Genomic DNA, 12,802 nt, shown 5'->3' on the forward strand with positions numbered 1-12,802 from the left:
GTGTTTATACTTTACTATGCTACACTCGTCCAAGGCTAGCAATTATTTTCTGCAATTAGTGTTCATACCTGTGGCAATATTCCCGATTGTGTTCCAGGAAATCATTGTGAGATGTCGGAAGTTGTAACTTTAAAACATTTAACTAATTAGCCATCAAATGAATAATAACCTTAAACTGTTGCACTGCGTTGTCGACATTTCCAAGAGTTCCCCAGACAGAGGCACCGCCCCGCCAGTCGACAACCTCAGCATAATGACGTGTTTTTACTCCCTCAGTGTCCACATTTCACGAGCTTCATTTTCGAATTGTATCGGTTGATATTAAATAGCGACTTCATGTTGCACTAAATGACACTAACATTTAAATAATAATAACGATTGATTCATTGCGTGTTTTAAGACGAGCGAACTACCAAGAGCCATCTTATTACCTCTCACCCCATCACTAGCGCGTTGGAGGGGGAGTTGATGCCTCTCCCTCCCTCCCTCCCTCTCTTCTCGAAGACTGTCACGCAGCGGCAAGTATTCGTTGTGTTGTGAATATTGGCGTCAGTGTCACGGGGCGGCGTCAGTGTGGCAGGAAAGCAACACGTGGTGTAGGTAGGTAGGTACCGTGACGCGGCCGCTGCAGGTAAGGTCTGAAAACTGGTGGAAATAAAGCAGTATCTGTTGGGGTTGTTAGGTAATAATGGCGGGTTAAATAGAGGTGGCTTACTTCCACCCCTCCTCCCAAACCCCCTACTTTCACCACTCTTCCGTCCTCACTCCCCTCTAAATATTGGGGAGCTTTTAGAACGAGTGGTTGTCACCAGGTGGCAGCACAGACACAAACTCTTCTCTCACATACAAGCAATATCAGATATACCTACAGATATACCCTATCCATGAAGCCCTCAAAAATATGTGGCCTCATGCTGGTCACCATCTTCTCTGTTGATAACATCGAGTGACTTCACATGCACTGAGGATCTTTGCAGGCTGCTGAGTGGTGGTGGTGGTTGCTGGTGTCCAGGTGTGGGAATACGTGTCAAGTCACCGACCCCTCCCAGCACTGGCCAAACTCTGTGTCTCTCTCTCTCTCTCTCTCTCTCTCTCTCTCTAGGGTGAAATAGTTATCCAAACAGCCTATTAAAGAGGGAGGGAAGGGATTAAAGGGGAGGGAAGGCCCACAGCCAAAACGTGTGAATGGATTTACTTGATCCCCTTCCTTTGAGTGAACTGCCGCCCTTCGTATGGAAACTTTTACTTGTTAAGTTAATCCACCAAAGATTAGAAGATGTGGAAGGTTGAGTGGAAAAACACCTGCCCTGGGCCCATCATTTTTGTGAGTGACTTTTACCAGAGACGAGGGTGTGAAAAAATTAGTTATCCATCTTGTCCTACCACATCTTTCCTGACTCCCAGACCAACATGAAGCATTTCTTTTCTTTCACAGCCATGTCTATGCACTATACTGGCTAGAAATTGCACAATCTGCTTCTTTAGTTGTTTCCTTTCTTGAATGTGCATATAAATGTTTTCAGCTGTGCATTCCATGCTGTGTAATGTTGTAGTGAATGGTTAAATTCTAGACTAAGTTGTGAGTCAAACATGTATCAAGCAGCAGGAGTATTAATGTGTGCGTTTTCCCTGCAGGTGGTAACACGGAGAGCAAGTGGAAGAAACCTTGGGAGACTTCCATGACTCAGGAACAATCACACCTCACTGGGAGCCTTGTGACTGATAGGTGGTTCAGGTGAGTACTGTATTTTGTTGGCACAATTGAGAATTCTCTGCCCAAAATTCCAAAATCTGAAAGTTTTTAATTGTCATGTCATGTAACAGGGAAAATTCCACAAAGTGGTGGAAAAGTTTGCACTGCAAAAAAAAAAAAGAAAGAAAAAGAAAGAAAGAAATGATGAATTGTAAAGCCCACAGACCAAAGCTCTGATGCTTGACTTGCTGCAATGGGAGGTATCAAAAACTGGCAAGTTGTCATCACACACATGCTCTGAAGATGCGATGCTCAGTTTTTTAATCTGACTGTGTGCTGAGTGTATAACAGAGGTGATAGTGTCTGGCATGGAGGCATATATCTCTCACTTTTATTCTCGACCTAAACCTTCCAAACCTTGGTTCAACACGACCTGTTCTTGTGCTATACATGATAGAAAGGTGGCTTACACAAGGTATTTGAACCTTTCATCCCCAAAATCTCATATGCTTTATATTTCTTCCCAAAGTCATGCCACATCTGTTCTCCAGCTAGCCAAAAACTCCTTCATTAACAGAAAGTGTCAAAATCTTTCAAGATCTAACTACCCTCATGACTTCTGGCAACTAGCCAAAAAACATTTCCAATAACTTTGCTTCTTTTTTCTCTCCTTTATTTCAACCGGATGGCACCACTGCTATCACATCAGTCTCTAAAGCCGAACTCCTTGCTCAGACCTTTGCTAAAAAGTCTACCTTGGACGATTCAAGGCTTGTTCCTCTCTCTCCTCCACCCTCCTACTACTACTACTACTACTACTACTACTACTACCTATTAAAATTCTTCGCAATGATGTTAAACCCTCGGAAGGCTTATGGACCTGATGGGGTCCCTCCTATTGTTCTCAAAAACTGTGCCTCCGTGCTTGCACCTTGCCTAGTCAAACTCAACTCTGTCTGTTAACATCTACCTTTCCTTCTTGCTGGAAGTTTGCCTATATTCAGCCTGTTCCTAAAAAGTGTGACTGTTCTAATCCCTCAAACTATGTCTTGTTGATTTAATTTTCTGCCTATCTAAAGTTTTTGATTCTATCCTCAACAGAAAGATTCTTAAACATCTATCACTTTACAACCTTCTATCTGATCACCATTATGTATGGATTCTGTCAAGGCCACTCTACTGGTGATCTGGCTTTCCTTACTGAGTCTTGGTCATCCTCTTTTAGAGATTTTGGTGAAACTTTTGCTGTTGCCTTGGACATATCAAAAGCTTTTGATAGAGTCTGACACAAAGCTTTGATTTCCAAACTACCCTCCTATGGCTTCTATCCCTCTCTCTGTAACTTCATCTCAAGTTTCCTTTCTCACCGTTCTATTGCTGCTGTGGTAGACGGTCACTGTTCTTCTCCTAAATCTATTAACAGTGGTGTTCCTCAGGGTTCTGTCCTGTTACCCACTCTCTTATTATTCATCAATGACCTTCTAAACCAAACTTCTTGTCCTATCCACTCCTATGCTGATGATACCACCCTGCACTTTTGCACGTCTTTTCGTAGATGTCAAACCCTTCAGGAAGCAAACAGTTTATGCAGGGAAACCACAGAATGCCTGACTTCTGATCTTTCTAAAATTTCTGATTGGGGCAGAGCAAACTTGGTATTGTTCAATGCCTCAAAAACTCAATTCATTCATCTATCAACTCAACACAACCTTCCAGACAACTATCCCCTCTTCTTCAATGACTCAGCTGTCCCCCACTTCTACATTGAACACCCTTGGTCTCTCTTTTTCTTATTAATCTAAACTAGAAACTTCACATCTCATCTCTAGCTAAAATAGCTTCTATGAAGTTAGGTATTCTGAGATGTCTCCTCCAGTTTTTCTCACCCCCCCCCCCCCCAGCTGCTAAATCTGTACAAGGGCCTTATCTGTCCATATATGGAGTATGCTTCACATGTCTTGGTGGCTTCCATTCATACTGCTCTTTTAGACATGGTGGAATCAGAAGCTTTTTGTCGTCAGCTCTCCTCTAACTGACTGTCTTCAGCCTCTCTCTCATCGCCACAATGTTGCATCTCTAGCTGTCTTCTACCGCTATTTTCATGCTAACTGCTCTTCTGATCCTGTTAACTGCATGCCTCCCCTCCTCCTGCGGCCTTGCTGCACAAGACTTTCTTCTTTCTCTCACCCCATATTCTGTCCACCTCTCTAATGCAAGAGTTAACCAGCATTCTCAATCATTCATTCCTTTGGTAAACTCTGGAACTCCCTGCCTGCTTCTGTATTTCCACCTTCCTATGACTTGAATTCCTTCAAGAGGGAGGTTTCAAAATGCTTATCTTTCAATTTTTGACTACTGCTTTGGACCCTTTTATGGGACGTCCATCTCAGTGGGCATTTTTTTTATTGGATTTTTTTTGTTGCCCTTGGCCAGTGTCCCTCCTACATAAAAATAAAAAAAAAAAAAAAAACTTTTGGGGAACTTTGCCAAAAACTTTTTCAGATGTAAATACACACAGTTTGCCCATCCATCCCTCTCCTGTGTTATGTCAGTCACTCTTGAATAGAAGTTCATCAGGTTGGTTACATATGATTGCTTTTTGTTTAAAGCTGTACTGTTTTTCTGTTATTGTGTCTTTCTACAACTTCTGTCCAGTGCTTCTCTCAGTTTTTCACAGACCTTCCATACTGTGCTGGTAAGTGATACTGGTCTACAGTCTAGTGGCTCTTCTTTCTTTCCACTTTTATAAACTGGCACAATGCACATTTTCTTGCATTCCTTGGGCGCTCTTCCCATTGATGGTGAGCACTTCATTATGTCATGTGCTGGTTCACTCCATCTGGTCCTGTTGCTTTTCTCTTTTCCAATTCCTCCATCATTCTATAAACTACTTCTTTCATTGCTGTAATTTCCCACATTTGCTTCTCTGTCTTCTTGTCTTGTGGTTCTTTAAATTCTGATTCTTCTGTCAAAACTTGCTGGTACTTTTTGTTTAGCAATTCAGTTAGCAATTCAATCAGTCGTGTCTTTTGGTTCTTCATATGTTTCATGTCCATCCTTCAACCTTTCTATTTTTTTCTTTTAGTTTATTTTTTTTCTATTTATGAATCTGTAGAACAGTTTTGGTTCTTCCTTGCACTTCACAATTAAATCCTTTTCTTATCCTTTCTCTTCCTCTCGCCTTATTTTCACATATTTATTTCTTGCTATCTTAAAGTCCTCTTTATTTGTTTGATTTCCATTTCTTTTCATTGTTATACATGCTTGGCCTCTTGTTTTCTTTGCTGTTCCACTTCTTGCATTGAACCACGCTTGTCTTCCTCTTTCTTTAGGTTTGTACACTGGGACACATGTATTCACTGCTGCCTCATCTAGTTCCATAAAAATGCCATGCTCATCTTGCACCTCATTTACTCTCTTCAGCTTTCTCCAGTCCATTGGCTCAAACAGTCTCTTAAGATGCTCTGTATTCACTGTGCCATATTTTCTCCTGTTTTCTTTGTGTGCTTCATCCTCTTCGCTGACGTCACCGTTGGCCTCTCTTTCCATTGGTGCATGGTCACTTTTTTCCGAGGGACACGCATGTCTTGATTCTTTAGTTGGGTGGATTCCTTTCATTAATGTTTGGCCAAGTCTTGTTGGTTTGTCGTCTCCCCTCTATCTTGTATTTTCAGTCACCCATTGCATCACTGTGTTTTCCATAGTCACCTTCAGAAGTCTTTCTCCACGTGCAGTCTCGTTTCCTCCTGCCTCGAATGTTTCCCGGTTCATTTCTTAGCAGTTGAAGTCACCAACCAATAATTCTCATTTACTGTTTTTGATTAATTTACTTAAGTACTGAATGGTATCTTCTGTTACTTTCTCACAGTCTTCCTTGCTCCAAGAGTTTGTTTTGGGTTGTATATGGGTTTTTTTTTTTTTTTATGTAGGAAGGACACTGGCCAAGGGCAACAGAAATCTAATAAAAAAAATGCCCACTGAAATGCCAGTCCCATAAAACGGTCAAAGCAGTGGTCAAAAATTGATCAATAAGTGTCTTGAAACCTCCCTCTTGAAGGAATTCAAGTCATAGGAAGGTGGAAATACAGAAGCAGGCAAGGAGTTCCAGAGTTTACCAGAGAAAGGGAAGAATGATTGAGAATACTGGTTAACTCTTGTGTTAGAGAGGTGGGACTCTTGCGTTAGAGAGGTGGACAGAACAGGGGTGAGAGAAAGAAGAAAGTCTTGTGCAGCGAGGCCGCGGAAGGAGGGGAGGCATGCAGTTAGCAAGATCAGAAGATCAATTAGCATGAAAATAGCGGTAGAAGACAGCTAGATATGCAATATTGCAGCGGTGAGAGAGAGGCTGAAGACAGTCAGTTAGAGGAGAGGAGTTGATGAGATGAAAAGCTTTTGATTCCACCCTGTCTAGAAGAACAGTATGAGTGGAACTCCCCCAGACATGTGAAGCATACTCCTTACATGGACGGATAAGACCCTTGTACAGAGTTAGCAGCTGGGTGGGTGAGAAAAACTGGTGGAGACGTCTCGGAACACCTAACTTCATAGAAGTTGTTTTAGGTAGAGATGAGATGTGAAGTTTCCAATTCAGATTATAAGTAAAGGACAGACCGAGGATGTTCAATGTAGAAGAGGGGGACAGTTGAGTGTCATTGAAGAAGAGGGGATAGTTGTCTGGAAGGTTGTGTTGAGTTGATAGATGGAGGAATTGAGTTTTTGAGGCATTGAACAATACCAAGTTTGCTCTGCCCCAATCAAATTTTAGAAAGATCAGAAGTCAGAAGTGTTATTACCATCAAGTTAACACTTACCATTTCTGCTTTTCCTTCCCCATATTTCATTATTTTTGTCTTCATCTCATTTCTTGTCATTATCATTACACCTCCTTCTCCTTTGGCAGTCCTGTCTCTTCCCCTAATATTGCAGTTATTGTTAGTCTGGCTTTCTTCTTTTAGCTCTGTTGCTGCTAAACATGCTGCCTTTGGGTTTGTCTCTTTTAAATAGTTTTGCTGTTCAGTTTTCTGTGTATTGATCCGTCTACGTTGGCACGCGTCACAGTTTGTTATTCGTTTGTGCTGTTTTTCTCTACTTTATTTTCATTCATTTTACTTTAGGTACCATTTCTTCACTCTGTCTCCCAAAAGTGTCAAGAAAAATGTAGTTTATTCTTCTGTTGTTGATTCATTTTTCTCTTTTGTTTTTCAATTTTTTTTCCATTCTTCATTTGTGTTGTTGTTAGTGCATATATCCTTGCAATGTTCTTATCTTAGTTTGGATGTTCTTTGTAGTACTTGTTGTGTTTCCAAATTTTATAATATTCCTCTTTGTATGAGGAGACCACACCACTGCCTCATATTCCAGCCTTGGTCTTATCTTGGAAATCAACACCTTTTTTATCATTCCTTCATCCAAATATGAGAATGCCATTCTTACTCTTTTTAACAAATTCATCATCTCTCCAGTAATTTTATTAGTGTGTCTGTCCGAAGTCAAATTTTCAGTGACTGTTACTCCTAAATCCACTTCCTCTTTTGATTTTTTTTAACCATACCATCCATATCATAATAATATTGTATATTGTATTCTCTTACCAAACTCTATTACTTTACATTTACTTAAATGGAATTCCATTTGCCAATATTTACTCCATCTTATGTGAATCTTCTTGCAGTACCATACAGTCATTTACATTTTCTACCCTTCTCATCAGCTTAGCATCATCTGCAAATAAGTTCATATAACTATTTCTTTGTTTGTTATTTACATGTATTACAAACATTATTGGTCCCAACACTGACCCCTATGGGACACCACTAGTTCCTTTCAGCCAAGATGAATTTGTGTGTGTGTGTGTGTGTGTGTGTGTGTGTGTGTGTGTGTGTGTGTGTGTGTGTGTGTGTGTGTGCACACACCTTGTCTGGGCTGCCCCATGTGGGATTGGGGGAGTCAGGGACTGCTGTGTACCAGAGACAAGGGTGTGAGGAGACCAGCTATCCATCTTGTGCTGCTTTTTGTTCATCCTCATTGCTATTTCCCAAACCATTCTGAAGCATGTGTATTCTTCCACAGGCATCCCCACACACTATACTGGCTGGGAGTTGCACAGTCTGCTTCTTTTAATCCTTTTCTTTTCATGGATGTGCACGTAAATGATTTGTGCTGTGCCTTCTGTGCTGTGAAGTGCTGTGTTAATCTCTGAACTGAGAAGCATACTCATTCATACTTATGTGCTGCATCTCTGCTGCATTTCAGAGGCTCTAGTTGAAGTTGTAAGAGTTTCTAAGTGACAGATTAACAATGTTTCCACCTTACTAACAGGAGAAGCAGCCTTAGGGACATGGCTGATCATGTGTGTGGCTTTGGAAAATATTCATGGTAGGAAGGAAGAGTATTTCTGAATGTGGGCCCTTTTTGATAAGTTACACAGGTATCTAGAGGTGTGCTTATGGTTCAAGTGAGAGATTAACAATATTTCTAACTCATTAACAGGAAAAACAGTCTTGGGAACCCATCAGATTGTCTCTGTGGCCTTGGAAGATAGTCTTAGTAAGAAAGCTGAGGGTTTGTGAATGTGGACCTGACTTGTGAGTTCAGTGTGATGCCCATAATGTGACAGGAACACTGATGTGTGTGTCCCCCTGCAGGTGATGTCACAGAGAGCAAGTAGAAGAAAACCTGGGAGACTTGCTTAACTCAAGAGCAAGAGCCGCAGCTCACCGGGGCTCTGCAATGTGTGGCAGCGACTGCAGGAATCAACACTTCGGTTTGTCAGCACACAGTTTCAGCAACCTTGTTCATCAGACTGTTGGTGAAAGGTGATCACTATGAAAGAGGTCAAGGTGTGTGTGTGTGTGTGTGTGTGTGTGTGTGTGTGTGTGTGTGTGTGTGTGTGTGTGTGTGTGTGTTTACCTAGTTGTCATATACAGGAGGGGGGGGCTATGGTGGTGGTGTCCCATCTCTGTCTCTGGTGGTGTCTGACTCAGCCATAAATTCCTGCATCACTTCTGCACACACACACACACACACACACACACACACACACACACACACACACACACACACACACACACACACACACACACACACACACACACACACCTTTCTCATCAGTCCATCCATGCAGCTACTGGTGTGTGGGGAAAGGTGGCATGTGTGTCTTGTGATGAAGTTGAATAATATATTTTGTTGTCTTGAAAGATTTCATTCAGTTTAAAATTCCCCTGTTGCAACAATTGCTGTACCTACTTTGCAACAGTTTCATGAGTGTATATGTACATCACATCAGCAATGAAGCATCAAGCTTTTAGAGTTTGTTTGCAACAGTCATGTATGAATTGTCCTGATGAAATAGCTGTACAACACTCTGGTGGCAGGTGATTGTGAGTAGTGCCATCCAGCCACCACCTGGGCTGTGTCTCTGCCTGTCACGCCTGCACCATGAAGGAGCGCATGGAGGTGCTCTGGGGAGCCACAGTAGTACTTGTGACGTTTGGCCTTCTCAGGTTTTAGTGTGCCATTGTCTCGGCTTGCTTTAGCAGCCTGGAGTGGAGATTGATAGGATTTTCAAGAGTGTTTTCGTGATTCTAGTGATTGTTGTAATGTTGTTAACCCCTGATTCTAGTGATTGTTGTAATGTTGTTAACCCCTTGTTTGTGCAAGGCCTCATTTGTGAGTGTTTCATTCTTGGTGGTTACTTTTAGCAAGCTGTAGTGGAGGTCAGTGGGAGTTTGAAGTGTTGTCATGATTCAAGAGGTAGTTTGTTGAGGCTGCTACACCATCAGTGAGACAAGCACCCTTCAGAACCTTGCTGATTGTCTCTCTGACCTCTGAAGGTACCTCTGATGAGAGGACAAAGCGCTTAAGAATGCGAACCTCGGCCCCAACGTGTCTCCCTCGTGTGTGTATGTAAAAGAGGAGACCTGCACCACCTTGATGTGTGTCCTGTAGTGCAGTGAAGTATGGAATGGGACTCCTTGTATGTGTGTGTGTGTGTGTGTGTGTGTGTGTGTGTGTGATAGATGGCTTTTAGATGTGAGTGTGTCCCAGTGAATTGTGGAGTGCAATTCTTTCTTTTCTGTCTGTGTTAGAGGACTCATGCTGCACACTATAACATCCCAGGGCATTGTGCAATGAAACTACTACTTTTAAGCATTGTCAGTTTCCTCACTACTCTTATTACACTGTTTCTCTTTCAGACTCCACAGACCGACTGGGAGACATGATGTCAGTGCCACCACGCAGGGAGTAAAACCAAGAGGAGGAAGAGGAGCATTCATGAGACATCAGCTGGTCAGCAGTCCATTCAGGTGTGCTTTTCATTACATCATTATTTGTCCATAATTTCCCTTCTGGGGTTGGACAGCCCATGAGTATCTCCCACTTGCAGCTGTAGACAATTTCTTCCTTACTGTTGAGTGTTGTCATGCCTTCCTCCACACAACATCTCAAGATCTTCCCAGTGGTTTCCTTCCAAGTACTCTAATGCTCTTCTCAGTTTGTGGCCCTGATTTGTAAGTGCCAGGAAGACCATGGTGAAGGCAGCCCACAAACCTTCCGTTGGACATGAGTGGTGAATGGCAGTGAAAATATGGCAGTATCTGATTCTTTGCACTAAAACACAGTGTGCTTATTAACAGATTTATTCACTGTTCACTCATTTGCTCATCTCTAAAGGAGTGAAGAGTGTGCACTGAAGTAAGTATTGTAACTGGTGTGTGTGTGTGTGTGTGTGTGTGTGTGTGTGTGTGTGTGTGTGTGTGTGTGTGTGTGTGTGTGTGTCTGGTGATGGAGTTCAATATCAGGGTTGTCGTCTTGAAAGATTTCATAAAAGTACTGAATCTGATTTGGAATTCATGTTGCAACAAAAACTCTCCCTTCTTTGCAACAGTTTCACAACAGGAAGTGAAGGATGAAGCATGAAGGTTTTAGGCCAAAATGAACAGACAGCAATCAGGAATGACACGTCCAGCAAAACCGGCAACACAGCAGTGAGTATGCGTGCTGGTACGTCAGGTCAGGGGTGAAGTGTTTGGATTGTGGGCTAAAATGGCTTGCTTATACATGAATATCTTTCACACTGGAGGAGCTGGGGTGTGTGTGTGTGTGTGTGTGTGTGTGTGTGTCAGGGGTGTTTGGGTGTTGATAGGCTTGTTTGTAGGTGTTTCCACCTGCTTATCATCCATTTTAGTTGTTCTTCGCTCTTTCATCTTCCCTCTGTCATTCATTTTATCTATTTTTCATTATTAGTGTACAGGCAGTAGACACCTGCCGAAACGATAATTACTCCCAGTGAGGTCTAAAGCACTGTTCAGGGGGTGCTGTGAACTTATCATTAAACCCAGCTGTGACCTCACGTTTCCCTTTGTGTCTCACAACACAAGGGGGTAGTCACAGCCTGCCCTCTAAAGACAACTCTCTTCCTCCACACAAAACTACAAGCACCTAATAACACACACACCCTTCACTCCAAAAATTTTAAAATCATGGCGACTCCTACACCAGCCTCGGAGTCCCCATCTGGGGAGGGGACCATAAATGTCCCCAGGTCGGACTGCCTTTCCGTCGACGACCCTAAGTGTCTTGACACCCCCCTCAACTTTTTCTTCATTAACTTCTGCAACATTCGCGGTCTAAGATCTAATTTTCAATCTGTAGAACACCACCTCTCCTCTTCTAAACCTCATCTTCTTTTCCTCACTGAAACTCAGGTGTCTGAGGCAACTGACAGTAGCCCCTTTTCTGTTCCCTCCTACTTTCTCTATCCTCATTTTCGATCCAAAGCTGGATGCTGCGTTTATGTGCGCAATGACTTAACCTGCTCTCGTGCCCATGCTCTTGAATCTTCCGAGTTTTCCACCATCTGGCTACGACTACAGAGTCATTCTCATACTAAATTTATCTGTGCTGTATACCTCTCTCCTAACTCCTCTGACTATAAGAAATTCTTTGACTACTTAACTTCCAAAGTGGAGCACATTCTGACCCTCTTCCCTTTTGCAGAGATCTCCATTCTTGGAGACTTCAATGTTCACCACCAGCTTTGGCTTTCCTCTCCCTTCACTGACCATCCTGGTGAACTAGCCTACAACTTTGCTATCCTCCATGACCTAGAGCAATTGGTGCAACACCCTACTCGTATTCCTGACCGTCTTGGAGATACGCCCAACATTCTTGACCTTTTCCTGACCTCTAATCCTTCTGCTTATGCTGTCACCCTTTCTTCTCCGTTGGGCTCCTCCGATCACAATCTCATATCTTTATCTTGTCCTATCACTCCAATCCCTCCTCAGGATCCCCCTAAGCGAAGGTGCCTCTGGCGTTTTGCCTCTGCTAGTTGGGGGGACCTGAGGCGGTATTTTGCTGATTTTCCTTGGAATGACTACTGCTTCCGTGTCAGAGACCCGTCTTTGTGTGCTGAGCGCATAACAGAGGTGATAGTGTCTGGCATGGAGGCGTACATTCCTCACTCTTTTTCTCGTCCTAAACCTTCTAAACCTTGGTTTAACACAGCTTGTTCTCGTGCTATACATGATAGAGAGGTGGCCCACAAAAGGTACTTAAGCCTTCCTTCACCAGAATCTCATGCACTTTATATTTCTGCCCGGAACCATGCCAAGTCTGTTCTCCAACTAGCCAAAAACTCCTTCATTAACAGAAAATGTCAAAACCTTTCAAGATCTAACTCCCCTCGTGATTTCTGGCATCTAGCCAAAAATATCTCCAATAACTTTGCTTCTTCTTCTTTCCCTCCTCTACTTCAACCAGATGGCACCACTGCTATCACATCTATTTCTAAAGCTGTTCCTAAAAAGGGTGACCGCTCTAATCCCTCAAACTACCGTCCTATTGCTTTAATTTCCTGCTTATCTAAAGTTTTTGAATCTATCCTCAACAGGAAGATTCTTAAACATCTATCACTTCACAACCTTCTATCTGATCGCCAGTATGGGTTCCGTCAAGGCCGCTCTACTGGTGATCTTCTGGCTTTCCTTACTGAGTCTTGGTCATCCTCTTTTAGAGACTTTGGTGAAACTTTTGCTGTTGCCTTGGACATATCAAAAGCCTTTGATAGAGTCTGGCACAAAGCTTTGATTTCCAAACTACCCTCCT

General features: G+C 42.6%; 1 protein-coding gene across 12 annotated transcripts in view; it reads left to right on the plus strand.

Annotated features, from left to right (window-relative positions):
* Positions 1-12,802, plus strand: part of LOC135097904 (uncharacterized) — a 76,233-nt gene that overhangs the window by 58,108 nt on the left and 5,323 nt on the right. For 4 of the 12 annotated variants that reach the window (XR_010266344.1, XR_010266345.1, XR_010266342.1 and 1 more), the window contains exons 2-5: positions 1,636-1,735; positions 8,338-8,508; positions 9,889-9,999; positions 10,581-10,680. Coding sequence is in view for 6 of the 12 variants with exons in the window: in XM_064000027.1 (XP_063856097.1) it covers positions 1,636-1,735; positions 9,898-9,999; positions 10,581-10,605 (227 nt within the window). In the remaining 6 variants the exon portion in view is untranslated. Of the gene's footprint in view, positions 1-1,635; positions 1,736-8,337; positions 8,533-9,888; positions 10,000-10,580; positions 10,697-12,802 lie in introns of all 12 variants that reach the window. The other 8 variants (XM_064000023.1, XM_064000025.1, XM_064000024.1 and 5 more) reach the window with 5 other exon arrangements.

Source organism: Scylla paramamosain, unplaced genomic scaffold, assembly GCF_035594125.1.
Source record: "Scylla paramamosain isolate STU-SP2022 unplaced genomic scaffold, ASM3559412v1 Contig36, whole genome shotgun sequence".
Classification (NCBI taxonomy): domain Eukaryota; kingdom Metazoa; phylum Arthropoda; class Malacostraca; order Decapoda; family Portunidae; genus Scylla; species Scylla paramamosain.